At 35.9% G+C, this 19,307-nt stretch overlaps 1 protein-coding gene across 11 annotated transcripts in view; it reads right to left on the reverse strand.

Annotated features, from left to right (window-relative positions):
• agap1 (ArfGAP with GTPase domain, ankyrin repeat and PH domain 1) overlaps positions 1-19,307 on the reverse strand; it is a 348,474-nt gene that overhangs the window by 223,556 nt on the left and 105,611 nt on the right. For 5 of the 11 annotated variants that reach the window (XR_012407726.1, XM_073953822.1, XM_009302286.5 and 2 more), the window contains exon 1: positions 12,188-14,114. The exons of the other annotated variants lie outside the window; for them this stretch is intronic. Coding sequence is in view for 4 of the 5 variants with exons in the window: in XM_073953822.1 (XP_073809923.1) it covers positions 12,188-13,451 (1,264 nt within the window). In the remaining variant the exon portion in view is untranslated. Of the gene's footprint in view, positions 1-12,187; positions 14,115-19,307 lie in introns of those variants that run through there. 11 annotated transcript variants of the gene reach the window in all.

A 19,307-nucleotide genomic window follows, 5' to 3' on the forward strand; every position in this document is an offset into this window, starting at 1 on the left:
GAGAGAAAAAAAAATTATTACCCCCCAAAAATTATTACAGAAACATTATTAACCTATACATCTAAGGAAGGGGCCCCATATTTTGTCATACAACTTCTGCTTGCCAAATCTTGGTGTTGTGTACATGTTCTCAATCATTTTTGATGATGCAATATATATCACCCATCCATAAAAAAAAACTGTTCCAACCACATTTTAGCTGATTGCACAGCCTCTCTATAGTGTCAGTATGGTTAAAAACACTATAGTATTTATTATAAATTACTATATTATATTTTTTATGTGGGTGCCTGATGGCTGAAAATAGATCTGTTACTTATTTTAAATGTTTTTTTACCTTGGACATTTATGTTAACATTTATCATCATTATTTAATTGTTTAGGATATCCGTATTCACATTCTGATTGCAATACCTAATTATTAAATTGACTATAATTAAATGAAATATTCAAGCATGCACTAAAACACTAGCAAACAATACAGCAATTATACAGCACCATCCAAAAAAATAATAATAATAAAATCTCAGCCAGACCAATGGAATAAGAAACAAAGTAAAATGATTAATTAGAATATAAAAAGGAAGGAGAATGAAGAAAAAAACTTATTACCCAAAAAAATTATTACAGAAACATTATTAACCTATACATCTCCCCATATTTTGTCATACAACTTCTGTTTGCCAAATCTAGAGAAACGTAACCTTTCCAGCTTGAGGGCACAAACTATTTCAGCTAACCATTTAAAAAAAAATTTGGAGGTGTCGTGGATTTCCACTCCATCAGAATCACTCTCTTGGCCAGCACCATGCCAAACACAATGGAGAGATGTTGATGTTTAGGCCAAGTTAGAGCCTGGTCTGACCATCCAAACAATGCTATTTCCACATCAATTTTAATGTCCATTTCAAAATGCTGGGAGTAAAGTCAGAGGATACTTTTCCAAAATACGGATACGGATACTTCTGAACAGGACCAGAATATATGACCACAAGTCCAGACTGCGACTCTGCATTTATCACTTTCTTTTTAGCCAGACCAAAAGAAACAAGAAAACCAAACTACTGAACTAAATGTGTACAAACCTAAGAAACCTAACAGGGTTTTTCAATGAAACCACTAATAAACATCATAATGAAACATTTTAATAGGTTGTAAAGCGAGTGATGTCGGTTCGATTCCAGCCATCAGACAGTGAGCCCAGATTTCCTCTCCGCTTTTCCCAGTTGCTCTCTGCAATGTCTACTTGCCTGTCCAATTAAGTGTTAACACTCCACTTTCTAAGAACCCTGACCCTCACACACTCAATAACTTACTCCTTCAGTTCAGTCCTTCTGCTTTACTTCCTCCTCTCATGAGCAAAGGAAACAAAAGCCACATTTAGTCGGTCCCTGCTGTGTCTTTGTTCTGGAATGGATGTTCTACAGCACACTGCGGTGATGACAGCTGCATGGATACAGTACAACTCAACAACCCATCTCTGGCTGCCATCCACACTTAGGATTCTCTCACATTATGTCTCTCTAGTATTCAGAGGAAGGAAAGATCCAACACCAAAGGATTTTCATGTGCATTTTACAACTGATGAGGACAGGTGTTTTATGCTCTACAGTTCAACAGTGACACAAAACACAATGTGCATTAAGTGTATGACAATTCTTGCAATAACTCTTAAGGCCCACAAATTAGGATTTGTGCGATAATAATTTTCTTTTGAATAAATATATTTAGATTAAGAACATAAATCAAGAAAGCGAAAAGGATGTGAATATCAACTACAATTTTAGATCGCAATCCTTGTGTTTTGGTACAACATGAAGACCTTGTTTTGGTGGGTGTAATAAAGGTTTGATGCATTACTGGCGTTCGAGATGGAGGCAAAGAACCAACGAACTATAAATAATTTCATTAAATAAATAATCAGTGTGGGCTTCTCGTAAGACACCCATTAACAATTACATTGGGTCAGAATAGTTGAAAAGTACTGTAGGTGGACTTTGGTGGTGGTGTTTAAAAGCATTTAAGCTTTTTATAGAACTAAAGCAATCTGATTAAGCTTTTGACTAAATTCTAAATATTTTACAACACATTTCGATCTGTATTAACATCATCCAATTGTGTTCAGATTGACAAAAAGACATATCAGGTAGAAACAAGGCGCACAGCAATCAATATATCAACTTATCGCACAACGTGTACATGTCCTCAATCATTTTTGATGATGCAATATATATCACCCATACATAAAAAACTTACAACCACATTTTAGCTGATTGCACAGCCTCTCTATACTGTCAGTATGGTTAAAAACACTATAGTATTTATTATAAATTACTATAGTATATTTTTTAATGTGGGTGCCTGATGGCTAAAAATAGATCTGTTACTTATTTCTATTTTTTTTTCTTGGACATTAACATTAACATTTATTATTATAATTTATTTGTTTAGGATATCCGTATTCATAGGTATTTGCAATGCCTAATTATTAAATTGTTAAGATGACTATAATTTAATTAAATATTCTTAAGAATAAAATTATTATATTATAAAACGATTATATTGTCAAAATGGTCTTAAAATTACAATAATATCATTTAGCGTAATAAATTTTGTTGATATACATCACACTAGCAAAAATATATATCGTGACAGGTCTAGTAAAACCAGATAATTATTTCAGATATTACCTATATATTCACTACTGCGTACTAGGGCTGAGCGATTAATCAAAATCAAATCACAAAACAGAGTGAATTCATTCCATGTCATAGAATCATAAAATGACTCTTAATGCGCGTAAATCTTTTAACGATTTCTGTGAAAATCATTTTTGTTGTTTTTTTTTTTTTTTGGGGGGGGGGGGGGGGGTGCTAAGCAATTGAATAGACTACTCAAAGCACATAAATTGACTAATATTAATACAAAAATTGTTGGTCTTTCTGTTCAGCACATGTGTAGAAAGCAGTGCAATTAATAGCATTACAAATATCGATTTTAGAAATCAGTAAAATCATTTAACATGACTTCTACAGTAATCAACGCGCTTTATTGAATTGTATTAGATTTATTTGTGTTTTTTAAATGCAAAAGAGAACTCATACTGCTCTGTGCATGCGCTCAGCCTCAGAGACGGAACAGAACACAAACATGTGAAGTCATGTTCAGCTTAAGGTGTGCACCTAAAAACTCAAATATACACAAATATGCTTAGTGATGATCTACATAAACCTTCATTGGCATGTAATTAATGTAAAGAGTTGAATATGAAAATGCATATGTAATAGGGCTGCAAAATGTATTGTTACAGCATTGATATCGCAATGTGATCGTTCGCAATAGTCACATAGCAAGAATATGCAATGTTGAGTCTGAATTATTATTAATTATTTTGCAAGTGTTTTTTTTTTTTTGAGGCCTGTGACTGTAAGAGGGTTTTAAAAGCATTCAGGCATAAAAAAATGTATTATTTTAAAGTTTGAAAAATGAATAACAATTACTTTGATGAAAATATTTTATAAAGCAAAGACTATGCAATATTATTTTACCTTTTATTATTCAATTTCTGTATAAACCCAAATACATTTCGACTCTTCGGAAAACAATAAAACGCTTAATTTTTAATTAGCATATTTTTTTAGAATGTATCGATTCTTGTAGATAGTTAATTATATAAATATTGAGCTCAATAATATAAATATTGTGCTTATTGTGCTTAAATGCTATACAAATAAACTCGAATTACATTCTATGCACTCCCCTACAGAATCTTCCCAATCGATCTAAAATTACAGATTCTTTATAGACATTTATTCAACTCATCTAGTGAAACTGTATTCATCTGGCAATATATTTTGCAAATAAAAAAGATGCCATTTGTATTTTTTCCAGTATCTGCAGCCCTAATATGTAACAGTAAATCAGATCCGTGTGGCTCTTGAAATGACAGCAGGCTAACAAAACACTGCTCACTGCTCTTGACTGACAGATTTTTGCAGTATAACAAACAAGTCAAGTGTATGCTTAAGACTACACTTATGGTCTTTATGTGTAAACAGGTAAATAAAGACAAATAAAAAAGCTCTTCGCACAAGTCTTTGTCATTTTGCACATGGACATTGTGCTTTTTAAATGCCATGTTATATCAAAAGAAACTTCTGAAAAAAATGAATCTAAAAATCCAGAGCTGTGCCAGACTCTGCGTCACTAACAAAGACTGTCTGAAAACTGTCTGTGTGTTTTTTTAAGACAGTCTGCTTTCATTCCCCTTTCAGACACTTGCCCCATGAGAAGCTCCAGCTATGCTCTTATCACATCCATGTCACGGTTCCACATGCAACCGGCATTACTTCTGCATGGCTGTAGATGTAGGTCAGACACGCACAACTCCACCCATCCACTCATACCTGACACCAATAGATGGCTCGTGTGGAGGGTGGAGCAGTGGGCCAGAGAGTCACTGTTCAGACCCTCCAGCCATCCCAACACATACAGTGCCATAAAATACAGTATATACCCCGCACATGGTACAGACCTGAGCAGAACACTGATATGGACACCATAGTCATCAAACTGTTCCAGAGGAAGTTGAGAATGGTCTCTATTTAAAAACGAGCCAGTGACTCATTGTAAGAAAAACTCCAGTCCATTACTTCCTCCAGCCACTTCAATCTGGGAGCATCCGTGATATGGAGCAACACAACTTCTGCATTTTATCTAGTTATGAAACCAATTGCAGCAAGATATATAGTACCAGCAAGAAAGCAAAAGGTATTAAATGAATGAAGTCATCTAATTCTACACATTTTGCATTTCATATCATTAAAAAAATCATCTTTGAACATCATTCATTTAAAGTCATTTGCTCTTGTAATCTTTAGAAAAATATGTCAGTTTAAAAAGACTTTCCCTCCTGCTTTCAATGGTATCTCTTCTAGTGTAAGGATGGGACAATCAAAAAAACCCAAAACAAGTACCATTACAACTAGGGCTGGACAATATGGCAAAAATTTATATCACGATATATTTCTTAATTCCAGTCGATACGATATAATTCCGATATTGATATGGACATTATTAAAAAGTCAGGTTAAAACTGCCTAGAATGCAGACAATGGATGTCTGTACCAACAAATGTCTGCAAACTGAATTTGCTAAGTCTATAATACCTACAGTCTCTTATAGCTTAAAAAATAATAATAAAAACAGTACAAAAAATGTGTTCAATTTTATTAGTATTTAGCCTTTACAAACAAAAAATGTGAAATAAACTATAAAATAAATAAAACTCTCAGACTCCGCTTATTAACTATATATTTCCATTTAAACTAGAACAGGCTGATTATTCATATAAACAAACTCCTTTATGCCGAGTTCAGACTGCATGATTGTAGCCCCGATTTCGACTCCCCGACAAATGCCTGAAATCACAGGCAAATCGGTGCTCATTCACATGAGTAACAAACACACAATGTGAACTATCAAAGATGAGATCGGAGAGAATGGCCGATGAGTCGCCGATGCCTGTGAAATTTTTGGCATGCTAAATATCTGGAGCTGTCGGCGATTCAAATCATGACGTGTGAAATAAGTTTCGACTGAAAATAACATAGGCGATCGGCTACAGCCAATGTACCTGCAGGCCAGCAGGAGGATAGGGGAGAAGGTAAAAACACTCATTTTCAGATTATTTGGACATAAGAAATGGAGGAAAAACTAGTGGAAATTTGGCAGGAGCACTCATGTCTGTTTGATGTGTCACGTGAGCAAAATCACAACCGGGTCAAAAAAGAAAGTTGAGGAGAAATTGCAAATATTCTTAACACCCAGGTGAGCAAGTATGTACATTTCCTACCGCATTAAAAACTTCTTTTTTGTTGTGTAGTTAATAACAAAAGACATACTACGTACTTTTTTATTGTGAGACCTAGTTTAGATAAAGTTGTTGGAGACTCTTCCTATTATAAAGTCATGTCATGTAAAAACCCCTGTCGCCGATCCATCTTGCAGTGTAAACAAAGCAGCGACAAAACGCTAGTGTGAAAACATCTGTGACACGATTACTTTGAAAATCATGCAGTCTGAACTTGGCATTAGCCAGTTTTAAGACAAAAATACGACACTGACTTAAGTTGCTCCTTTACCCTGTCCCTAACTTCACCAAAAAGTGCAGGTATAGCACTATTTAGTTTTATCGATGTGAAAAAAAACAAGAACAACCAGGAAAACCAAAACAATCGAAAACTTATTTTGCAGCCTTATTGCTTTTTAACATGGCTTGATTATTTAATCATATTTGAGCATCTTTAATAAAATCATTATAGACTTTAGAAAACCAGCATGTCCAATCTGCTTGGTTTCACTCTGTTTGTTGTGTTGACATGTAACTACACTGTCTAATGTGCTGAGAAGTCTCTCACATCACTTATTTATTAGAAACTACGATGACAAGTAAATTGTGATATGCATATGTGATATTTCTATAATTTTTATATATTGTACAGCCCTAATTTAAAAAGCATTATGCTACACAGTATGTAAATACAGTACTAACAAACATATGATCATTTTACTTCCTAAACAGAGATTTCTGTCCTTATTATAAAATGATTCAGCACTGCACTTTCTAGTTACAAGACAGCAATCGTCCTCTAATAGCATTGGTTGCCTTCAAACAGATCCATATGCCGGACCCATCTGGGAATCTACCCTGCAGGACTTTATAACGCTGACACTGCAGTGCCATCTCACATCCTGTTCACTACAGAGTCAAACAAATGAAAGTCATACCCCCATCCGGCTGCAAGCCAGCATAGCAATGCTAACTGAACTGAACTGATCTAAAGATCCAAAGTTAAAACGTCATGAAAGTCATGAAACAAGCAACAAGCTAAAAATACACCTTAAATGAGGCAGGTGTGTCTAATGCCTTACATAGTTTTGCCATGAAAGCAAAAATGAAAACCATTCTAAAGATGAAATCAATCAGAAAAAGTGTTTACATTCAGTAGCGGTGACATGAATCAATAATAATACAAAGTAGTGATACTCTAGAATAAAATCACTGCAATAAAAATAAATGAATAAAAACAATTAATTCATGAAAACAGTTTTTTTGTAAGCTGTTCGGACAGAATTGTGTGTAGGAATAGTGTGTCCACAGTCATATTGAGGTGATATAAAAACATTAGGTTATTTTTTTATGTTGTGATGTTAAAATAGGATCCAAATTCCTCCCATTTTAAGGCCCACCGCAACGTGACGTAAGAGTATGGTTTCCCAGCCCAAAAATTATTTTGACAGCCGTATATCAACATGTCTCCATAGTAACATGTATAATCATAGCAACAAGACACGACAAGTGTAAAGCAATTGGGATTAAAAGATCTGTTCAGCCCGCTGTAATCATCAATCATTATCAAATGTAACCAATAATGAGTTTTACAAGTTTAAAATGTTTTTAAAACAGTGCATGTATGTAATTACAGTGATTTTTCCATCATCATCACAGCCGCATGTCTGTACAATTACAAAAGAAGATGCCTTCAATCCTGGTTTGTGGACATTAAATCAGGTTTATTTTGTACATTAACATAGCGGATATCCATACAGCAGTGGATATTAATGTGTACCCTGTCACATTTGCCGCTCAAAAACAGTGCAAAGTTAAACGAGTATGCTGTGTGTATGTCCGCTGTGTGTGCATGAACTTTGTAACGACATTAGCCCCTTTCACACATACAGACCTTTCCGGAAAATTGCCGGCAAAGGTTGTTTGTGTGAACAGGTCCTTTTTCGAAAATACCGGTAAATTCGTTCTGGCTATTTTCCGGAAAGAGAAGTTGTAACATTTCCGGCAATTTGCCGGAATGCTGCGCTGTGTGAATGCAGATGGAAGATTGCCGTAATAAGCGCGTGCACGTCTAGAACGTGCTGACGTGAGACGTCTGCTTTAGCCAATCACAACAGTCACACGCTTTTACGTCCGTGCGGTTTGTGAGAATAAAAGCCTTTGAATATTTTTCCAGACACATTTAGCTGCTAGAAGTTAGTCAGATCACGTTTATATGTTCTTCTTAATGCCAACTGTGTAAATAATCATCGATGAGATGCTTATGATAAGCCGTTGTTTGTTTACCTTCAAGCTTTGCGTGTGCCTGTGAAACAGCCTGTGAGCGCCTGCACATATTATGAACATCTCGACATGCGAAAGTGATCCTGCGAAAGTTGTTCACAATATTGATCATCCACAGAATTTGTAATTTAGTCAAATGTTTACAAATACAAGCGCAGCCGATTAAAGCTCATTTGTGGTGAATGATGTCAGAATTTACCGGTATTTTGGAATGGATGTGTGAATGCTCTTTTCCAGAAAATTTCCGTAACGTCCTCGCCTGTGTGAACAGCGCTTTTTTGAATATACCGGTAAAGTCGTTCTGGAAATTTTCCAGATATTTACCGGTATCACTGTGTGAAAGGGGCTATTGTGTGTGACTCATCGTTGCAGAAAGGCTTGAATAAACTCCACAACAAATACATCATTGGGAAAGTTCTTACTGTAGTATTTCTCACAAACGTTACATGAGATCTACTTCATGTCTGTCACTGTGCTGTTTATCTGACAGCAGGCAGAGATTGAGGCACACTCTGAGAACTAGCATTAAAGACAACAAAAACAGCTACATTGTGTTCAGAGCAGAGAATTCCAATATTCAGAAAGGTATAATAAATAATCTGATGAGTGTTTTGAGCTGAAACTTTACAGACACAAAAGACTTATCTTAAATCTTGAAAAAGGGGTAAAAAAAAAAAGTGACCTTTAAAGAATATTCTAGTCACAATCGTAAATAAGTGCTAATATTTCAGTTGCTGGGTGCTTAGAAATAATTCAGAATTCATTTATCCCATGCGCATGTTTACATTTTTGTTGAAGCCATTTTAAAATATCCATCCTGAATTTCCTGTTAAAGATGAATATTGGTCAAGTGATGGATAGACAGGTGCATTACTAAACAGTTCCAGTTAAAGCGGTTAATTTCAAAGGAAACGTGACACTGTTTAAACGTAAGATTGTTATCTAATTGTTGAGAAAGCACTTCTACTGAAGAGTCAGGAATGCCTGTGGAATTTGGGGAATGTGGAAACTGCTAATCAGCTAAGGTGCTGTCTAACCCTACAGACGTGCCATGTTACAAGCATCAGCACTGACCTGATCATTAACATTGTCTTGAAATATCTCATTTAGCAGAGCTTCGTCTCTGAGCTTTGTTTTTTTCTCTCTTTTAAAAGAGAAAAAAAAAGTTAAATTCAAAGCCACATTACCATCACATTAAATAATTTTACAAAGAGAGACAGTCTGACTAAAACATTTATCTTATGGTTTGAACATCCTGCCTATGTTATCCATTGTTTATTAAGAATAAACTATTAGTTACTAGGGCGAGGCAGTGGCGCAGTAGGTAGTGCTGTCGCCTCACAGCAAGAAGGTCGCTGGTTCGAACCTCGGCTCAGATGGCGTTTCTGTGAGGAGTTTGCATGTTATCCCTGCTGGAAGGGCATCCGCTGCGTAAAAACTTGCTGGTTGGCGGTTCATTCCGCTGTGGCGACCCCGTGTTAATAAAGTGAATAAGCCGACAAGAAAATGAATGAATATTAGTTACTAGAAAGCCCACATTGAATCTGCGCGTGCAGAAATCAACAGATTTTTAGCTCATCATTGAGTCTATGTATTTACTTGTGTAAATGTGTGTAAATTTATATTTATCCAGTTTTTTTTTATTAATTTCACCAACATTATTGTGATATTATAATAGTAATATTTAAAATGTTCCTATGAAGTAATATGTTCTGTCTTTTAGTATATGATATGATAAACTTGCTTTGTTTATCAAATAAGTGGATCTTATTGGATTTGTATTGTAAACATTAAATAAAAGTTAAAAAGGTATTGTTTTTTATTTCATATGTTAAGTTTTTAGTTATGATATCCTTAAAATTCTCAGCAGAAATAGCAAAAAATATCCGCAGATTCTGTGTGGCCCTGGTTACTAGTTAATTAGTTAAAAGTTATTAGTAACTATTAAAGTTATGACTAATACCCTTAACGGTTTTGATTTTGATTGTGATGCAACAATGTGCACCTTTTGTAAAGCTGCTTCGAAACTATATTCATTGTGAAAAATCGCTATATAGAAAATAAACAAATTAAAAACAGTATTAACCCAATCCGGGTGTTCATTCGGTAGATGTTCTTTTGTATAAGTCAAACAACATAACTTAGTCTAACATGTCCTTACTAAAACATTTGAATGAATGAAAACATGTGGCTAGTATAAACTGCATCATATGTATTAAAACGTGTGGTTAGGCCTGTACGATTAATCGTTTTTAAACCAAAATCGCAATTTGAAAGCAAGTTTTAAAATTGTGATTATTTCGATGAGCTACCAAGCATAGTTTTGGAAAGTTCTCACAGTTCGTAAGCACCTTATGCTGAACTATGCAAAAAAAGTAACACAATCTGAATGTAAAGTTTTTATATCTCATTTTTATTTAGAACTTCTTTAACTGAATTTAAGATACGGTAGTTAATTTGTCATGGCAACCGACAACTTTATTGAAAAAAAAGGCAACAATATTTAAGATGTTTTAAATAAAAACTAGCATATAGTAGCATACTTTTGATTATGCTTGGTCTTTCTTTGGTGCTGTTAAAACCACCACATCAAACCTGTAGCTTTTTTATGAAATGGTAGTAATCGCATTTTAGGTCGCAAAACGCAATTTAGATCAGATAAATCGCAATTTGATTTTTTCTTCAAATCGTGCAGCCCTACTTGTGGTTTTGGGATAGTGACATCTATTTAGATGTAACATTATTTAGTGTGCTGTGTATATTAACGTGTTCCAAACATGCCAGACAAAATGTTTTTGCATATAATCTAATGCAACAATGAATGAAATGTTATAAGGGGTCTTCTGTGAATCATGCTGTGAAAGTGAATCCTTTGTTTGTTTGTTTGTTTGTTTGACAAAAGCACATTTAAACAGGACAGATTCTAATCTTTGAAGAAATTCAAGATGGATTATCCTTTTTTTACTTGGGGGGGGGGAGGGGGGGGGGGGGAGGGGGTTTAGTGTCTAATATGCAGTGCAAGCAAGTTGTTGTTTTATTAAATACAATTTTATAAAGTACTTGCTGTTACAGTTGTATTCCAGTTGTTTTAATCTAATTATATAAATACCTGTAATCCCCACCACTTTTAATTCTATTGACAACCTTTTTGTCAAATGTATTAAGCTGGGTTTTTTTATTATTTTTAAAGTTTATCCATTAAACTTTAATTATGGTCAAGAAATATACCACAGACAATATTTACAACAACTGTAATAATAATAATTATTATAATAATAACAACAATAACAAGTACCGAACAATATATATTATTTTAGAAAGAAAAAAACATTTCAGTACTAACTATAAAGTATGTCTTGGATTAAATTGCATTAAAAGAGTATCATCATCATCACGTTATAAAAATGAAAAGTTCAGAAACCCCTGACCAGAAGGTCTGTTTCGCAGACATGGGCAATCTGTCTTTCAGGAGGGTTTGCTGACCTCACAGGCAGAAGATAGTGTTTGGTAATTCATTACAATCGCTATGAAACTGCACACAGTATCTACCAGCAGCTCTCCATTACCATATTACTGACAGCAGAGCATGGTGGCCTTCACAGCTGACCTGCTGTCACCAGTAACACAGACGCTGAGATAATGGATCCAAGGGAAAAAAGGACATACATGTGAATAGCGCAATCCACTCAACCAAAAGAAAAGACAAGAGGGGATAAAGTCACCCAGACAATGTGCATTATCAGAAAGAAGAACAGAACATGCTAAAAGAATGAAAACAGCACTAAATGAGGGTTTTCACATTCATGGTTCAAGAATGTAAACACTTGCCTTTGCATCAAGGCTGCCAGCTCTTAGAGTGAGCTGCAAGCATGGCGCATAATGAAACACAAACACAGGAGGCCTGCAGAGAAGCAGCTAAACATCACCTTCCTGTCCAAAACAAACACACATCCCTCTACCCCCTGTTCTGGGTGCATAATAGCAAACAGAGCATCCTTTTGCACTATAATATGTGAAGCTAAAACAAATGAGAGAGAAGATAAAAGCTATTACCGTCCAGTGGGCATCCGTTAACACTCTCAGAGCTGGACTGTGAGTAGCCCATTTCTGCTCTCTGCTGAGCTCCCAGCAGGCCGTTCTTCCGGAGAGCTCGGTTACTGGGGCTGCTCAAAGGTGTGGACGTCCCATCTTTCTTTGAAAAGATTCCGCTGAAGAACCGGATGAGTTTTCTTTCCTGCCCGCTAGAACGAGAGCCCATCCCTCGAATAAAACCCTCCTTGTCCACCAAAGATTTATCCGACAGCCTGAGCAGGTCACTGTTGTCTAATGTCCGGTTCTTACCCTTCATCCTTTCCCTGCGGCCCAGTTCTGTCACAGAGTCTGTTTTGTTCAGGACTTCGCCAACATCCAAGGTGTTTCGTTTTTCTGTGGAGTCGGTCTCGGCAAAAGCCATGTTTTGCAGAACCACACCAGGTTGAGTTTGATTCCCTTCTCCATCACGGCCAATGCAGCCTGAGCTGCTGTGGTGCTTCTCTTTGGACAGAGCCCGAATACGGATGAGTTCGCCACCTGTCCAGTGGCGAAAGCTGAAACTACGCCGCAGCAGACTTGGATGTCTCTTAGTTGGAGGGGTTTGAGGTGCTGGTTTAGGTGATTTCCCATTCCCTTTAGCCAACAAAGAGGAGATGCAGCTCTCTTTAGCTGTCTTGACACTCTTGGGTTCCTCACAGGGCTCATCTGGCCACGTACTAACCGGTTCCTCTGTGCTCCTGGATGTCTTGAGGATTTTCTTTCTAATACCTGTTTTTTCTCCGTTAGCAGCAGCTGTGCTGCAGACTTTTCCATGCTCGGCATCACGTTTCAATCTGTCACTTTCATCCACATCTTCTGCTCTTTTCTCCCCTGGTGCCCCATTTTCAATGGCCTTGTTCTGTCCGTTCTCAGGCAGGATGCACGTTTGATTTAACTCCCTTTCTTTATGCGCATGTTGTGCCCTCTTTAAGAGTTTCAACCTTCCCAATTCTAGATGTCCAGTACTAAAGGTCCTGAAGTTCCTCATGTATGAGTGTGCAGAAAACTCGTCAGTCTCGTCCTCCACTTCTTTTAGTTCTTCAAGCTGAGAGCTCCGCTGCGCCTCGGAGGCTCCCTCGCGCCGGTACGCGCTCACTTTTGGGTTCTCCAATCGCCGGTGCGTCGAGCCTCCACCGTCCTGCAGGTTTTCTTTCTTCACTAATGTCAAAGATATCCGGTACACTGTTTTTCTTTGTGGCGTGCCCCGCTCCATCCTTTCCGGGTAATTACCATCAAGTAAGTACATTCTTCAGCAAACCAATCAAGTAAATGAATTCACTTCAAATATGTTTCTGATCTGATTTCAACTAAGCTGGTTATTCCCAGAGCACATAATAATAATAATAATAATAATAATAATAATAATAATAATAATAATATAATCTATTTGTTGAAGAAGTGCTTGTTTACAATATTGCTGTGTTGGCAGAAGCCTAATGTTCCTTCGCTGTCCAGGCGCGTTCGTGTGACAGGCGCGTTTGTTGCGGTTTAAGAAAAAACTTAAATATTCCCTGAAGCAGCCTAAACATCCAATGTAAACTCCGTGCTTTACTTCATGCCAAATATCCCTGGAAAGTAAATTCCGGCTTCAATTTCTGCCTCCCGCAGCGAGTCTTGTCTCTCTGAGGTGCAAATGTTATTGCAACACTGTCCTTTAAAGCAGAAGAGTGCGGTCTTCCCTATTGTGCCCGTGCATCCCCCGCCGTGCAGCCAGCTTGCTCCTTTTGCACCGGACTGTCCGTGCCTTTGTTTCCCGCCGTTGTTAGTTCACACTCTCATTCAAATGTATCATGCACAAACCGGAGCTCTCGCTTCACGGTATGCAGAACAAGAGTCCCGGGAAACGACACAGACAGCGTTAGGACCTACAGATCCATACCCGTTTCTCTTCTCTATCTGCCCCGTGTGCTCCGTATACACACAAATCATCCTGTTAAAGCCGTATGAAAACCCGGAACGGATTTCTCCAAGATTACGCATTAGCCATGTTACATACGACTTGCATCATTTACGTAAATCATACTACGTGAAAAAGGCATTAAATCAATGTAAAATGCTTAACTGAAACATGTACCAGTCAGCAGACTAAAAAGAATAACTCACATAATGCCACTGTTTTGTCATCTCATATACAGCTTGAGGTAAATATCAAAGCAGGTTATTCAAAAGTGTGCGACGTTCTGTGCACATACATCAACAAATCTACGCATAAACACGAAGCTGTTCTTCATATGACTGGAATTATCACTTAAAGTCAGCGTGTTTGCTTTGGCGTGTCAAAATAAACACTGAATATAAGCGTGAAGTGAATCTGCTCCGCTGAAAAGTCCACTCCGGGTCACAGCTCTATCCAGCGGAAACGCGGGGGTTGGGTTTCCACGTCTCTGTCCATCAAAACCTTTAAACCCACCCGGGCTCCAGGAGAAAGAAAAAACACGCTAAAATTCAATAAAGTAGCTTGTATGGGCATTTTATCGCTTCTAACTGTATATATTAAGTAAAATAAAATAACAAACTGAAAATGTATTGAGTTAAACGTTTCTTTCACTGATGTTTTGCCACTACACAAAGTCTAACTGGAGATGAAAAATTGGACAACACACCAAACAAAACTTCACTTTAGCTCTTTCTTGAGAGTCTAAGAACTGCTTTCTCACTGAGAAATTATTACAAAATAATATATAATTTTTTGTAAATATAACAAATATCATTTTTGTAAATATAACACAAATAATTACAAAAATTTGTAATGTAAAAAACAATTAAACATGACAGAATTTCATGACAAAAAATATTTACATTTTTTTATTTAGGCTACATTTTAAAGAGTATCCTCACATGCAGTTTAATTGGATTCAGCTGCAAATATGCATGACTTCTTTAGTTTAAGTAGTAATAGTTATCTTTCTTTTTATTTTGTTATATTTGTCTGAATAATCTGAATTATTTATATTCTTTAATTATAACTATACATTTCAACAGTTTACTGCTCGTCCATATGATCCACAGTTTTTGCAATGCATGTAGATTACGATGTGCCAGCATTTAACAGCAGTACACACAGACTAATCACATTACGTTTCGTAAGCAGTCTGAACACACTTGGGGTTGAGCAGCACTTTCATTTGCCCTCCGGCCCCTCTCCATCACCCCCTTCTCTCAGTAAGGAGGGAGGTGTGGGTATGGAAGATTACCCCTCTTATCTCACAGCCCAAATCCATGTGTCTTCCTTTCGCCTTCAACTCCGGCCTGACATTTGTGGAATCGTTACAGAGATTTAGGCGGATTAGAAGAGGCTCATTAGGATCCATTCTGTTCAGCTTTTCTCACCATCACCTCTCCCCCTGCCCTCCCAAATCAGCAATGAGCCCCACCTGCCTGTCAGGACCCCCTTTTCTCCAGCATCTACAGTTACACTCTTCATCTTAATAAATACAGTATGCAGATAACAGCTGTAAAACTTTTGTGGATAAAACTTAATGGTTATTAATATTGGTCACATCATCTGAATAGCTTTGATTTCGATGATTGATTTCACTTTTAATGACACAAAAATGTATTGGGATGACTGGTTTACACACAAGATCTAAAAATAATCGAAACAATCCCCCAACAAGTCCTGGCATTTTGTCAAGCATCATTTTGAGTTTAACAAATCTGACAAATTCCTGTACATTTGTATTCATGCCAGTTTTGAAAAATGTCCATTTCATTTACAGCTAAATTCCAATATCATGAAGGGAACAAAACATACATGCATTAGTGTACACTGTGATCACTGCCATCAAAGATGTTTTACACATTCTGTATGACACGTTTTTCTTTCTCCATAAAATGATTTAAGATTAACTGATATAAAGAGAAAAAAACACAAAACTGACCTAGAAACACAGGTCTGAGGCTCAATAAAATTATTCCCTATTTTGTTTTAGTATCTTTTGTTCCTGTGGTTGAGTTTAACACATGCTTATACAAAATGTTCTTACTATTATTATTGGTTTCACTTTAAAATTGAGCAAACAAGAGTTCAACTATTACATCAAAAATGCCACAAACAAATCTAATAATATTAGTTGTTTAAAAAGCATTGCCATACTCCTCGGCTTGTCATTCTGACATTAACCCTACTTTGAAATCATTTTGGGTGTGTTAAACAGTTTTTGGTTTCATGAATCTATTACTTTTGTTATAGTTTATCACGTTTTGGCTAAGCACAAAGATATGCTCATTAAATATTATTTCATATTCCCTTGTTAATCTTACAAAATTTAAATAAGGTGCAGTGCACCCAAAATATTTATGTCATTTTAAACCTGGATGAAGTTTTTTTTTCTTTAAGATCTTAGTAGATCTCCCCAAATTGTTTTTGGGGCTGCAATAACATTCGCTAAATATTTCTAAATATCAAGTTAAAATATTAGTTTGAAATCCTAAAACTAACATGCAAAAGTTATAGCCCTTTCTACAACAATTGCTGCAATCGTGCTACCTGCCTTAATTTCACAATAAATTTATCAATACAATATATTACTATGAGTTTAACAGTTAAATCTTGTAAATTACAGTGAAAATTACAGTAACGTTGTGAAATACTAACAATTTTTACAAAAGTACTTTTCCTTTTGAAAATTATCTTTTCATACAAGACAAAGTATCAGGACAGTAATATTTTTTTATTTATTTAGTTGAGAACAAATAAGATAACACATTTAATACTTCTCACTTATTGGTGTAAAAAGTAATTAAAACAATCTTTATTTATAGAGTCAATATCTCTGAAGAGGTGATATTTTTCTATTTTTATCACTACAATAGACATTCAGTGTTCATATCCGAATTCTAAATGTTACTTCAGTACTTCTGTGTTAACTTAATGAAATAGAAATATTAATGCTGTGTGATTAAAAAGACTATAGCTGTGGTGAAAAATTATTATGATTATTAATTCAGCATCTTGATTCCAAGATTTTCAAAATGCATTGTTATTCTGTCTTTAATTAATACAGCGTTTTTAACAGGAGATGGCACTATATGCTTTTCAAACAGTCATACTCCGCTTGCATACAATTACCCCTTGAACGTAAAATCATCAGTGATAAAGTTGAATTGAAGAGGTGAATTAAAATAGTTCATAGTGAGCTGTTCTCATTATTCTCATTACAAAAGGCAAATACATGACTTTGATGATTGATGATTAACCATCTACTGTTAAAAACTAAGCTCGGAATTGATACAAAATTTTGATTCACATTTTGAAACATCTCAGAATTGATAAAGAATAGAATTCTCATACGATTGTAACAGAAATTTTTTTCATCACCATGAACACTGCAAGCACCAAAACAAATAACAAAAATATGAATGTTCACTCTATGCTTAAAATCGACATCGCAAGCTTCCAACAAATAATCATTGAGGTCACATTGCACATTTTGTCAGTAAAGCCGGTTCTGTAATCGGATGTAAATCTCCAGCATCTGCTCTCAGACAGAGCAGCGTTTACTACAGTCATATTCACTTACAAACTATGGAAAAGCTATGATTTGACAGCTGTTTGCTCAGCATTTAAGTAATATATATAAACAATATAGTAATATTTGCTGGTACATTCGAGAATGAAAATTGTATTGAATTGCATATCTACAAGTATGTGAAAATACCAGCCCTCTCTCACATGGAAACATATTTTACGTACAACTTCATACAAATTAATTCATATAAAAACGTATCAATTAAAGAAAAGAAAAAAAGACACATCCCAAAATCTCACCCCTAAACTCAACCGTCACTGGGGGATGAGAAAATAATACAAAAATGTACAAATGCGAAATACAAAATACAAATTAGACACTGAATTAAAAATGAAAGTTAAGGATCACATTGGAAAATACCATATTTGTTAACATTTCATAAAGCATGTTATTAAATGTAATAATTACAACAATCTCACTTCATAGATTCAGTCTAGGTTCTGAATTAAATGCTTCTGTGAGATGCTTCAGGAACCGTAATTTTCTAGGTCTGCGATTTGCAGCATACTTGAATTATTCACATAAAAGCTCCTCCACTGGCCTTCTGAGGATATTTACTACTGATGACGGAGCCAATGGAAATTGCAATTGCGTTTTAACTCATTGTGCAACCCTAATTGTATTCTACTAATATTTTTATTGTATTTCTGCATTCTTTTGAATAAAATCATCAACACACTCACCAAATATGGTCCATCTCTTTCAAAACGGCTCTGATTGTAAAATCTCTGCACTGGCAAGACTATACAAAATCAGTTTAGGCAAACGATACACCCTCTGCGCATGACATTGACCAACTTCAAACGTGCCTCGTCCTTTCATCCCAGCCACAGAACTGTCATAAAGGAAATCAGGATTAGGAAGCAGGTACGCGCCACACGCTCTTGCTGCAACACATCGCCCTTCACATGTTCTATCATCAATGTGACTGCATGGCTTCATAGCTTCTGAATACTTCAACACAGGGAATGGAATATAAAGCAGGCACACTCTCAAATGTGTAACGCATGATACACAGAGGTAATCGCAGGAATATGAAGCATGTTTCTGTCTTCCATATCGCATTATGCTTTCTGCATATGTTTGCATGCAGCTGAATAAAAATGACGTTGGGGTAGAGTTATTTAGAACGGCATGTGGCACAGATTGCAGCTTGACTGATTGCAGAAATATTCTCCAGTGTAAGATTTCCCACTGCATGCCATGAAATGAAAGCAGCACTACAGTTATAAACAACGAGATTTAGGCTAACACGTCTTCAAAACAAGGGTTGAGTGAAACTTCTGGAAAAAGGTCTCACAGTGTATAATTCAACTGCACTGAGAAAAATTGTTCATTGGATTTACTACACTTTTTTTCAGGTAACCGGTGGCAAAGAATTTATATGGGCTGAATTTAAACAAACAAATTAAGTTAAATACTATTACATTTAATTAGTTTAAATTCAGCCTATATAAATTGTTTGCAACCACTTTCCTTAAAAAAAATTAGTAAATTCAATTCTTTCTAAACTACTATAATTGGTATACTACCTGACAAATGTCGCCTTTTGGTTGATCATTTGGCATCAG

This window comes from Danio rerio, chromosome 6 (genome assembly GCF_049306965.1).
Source record: "Danio rerio strain Tuebingen ecotype United States chromosome 6, GRCz12tu, whole genome shotgun sequence".
NCBI lineage: Eukaryota > Metazoa > Chordata > Actinopteri > Cypriniformes > Danionidae > Danio > Danio rerio.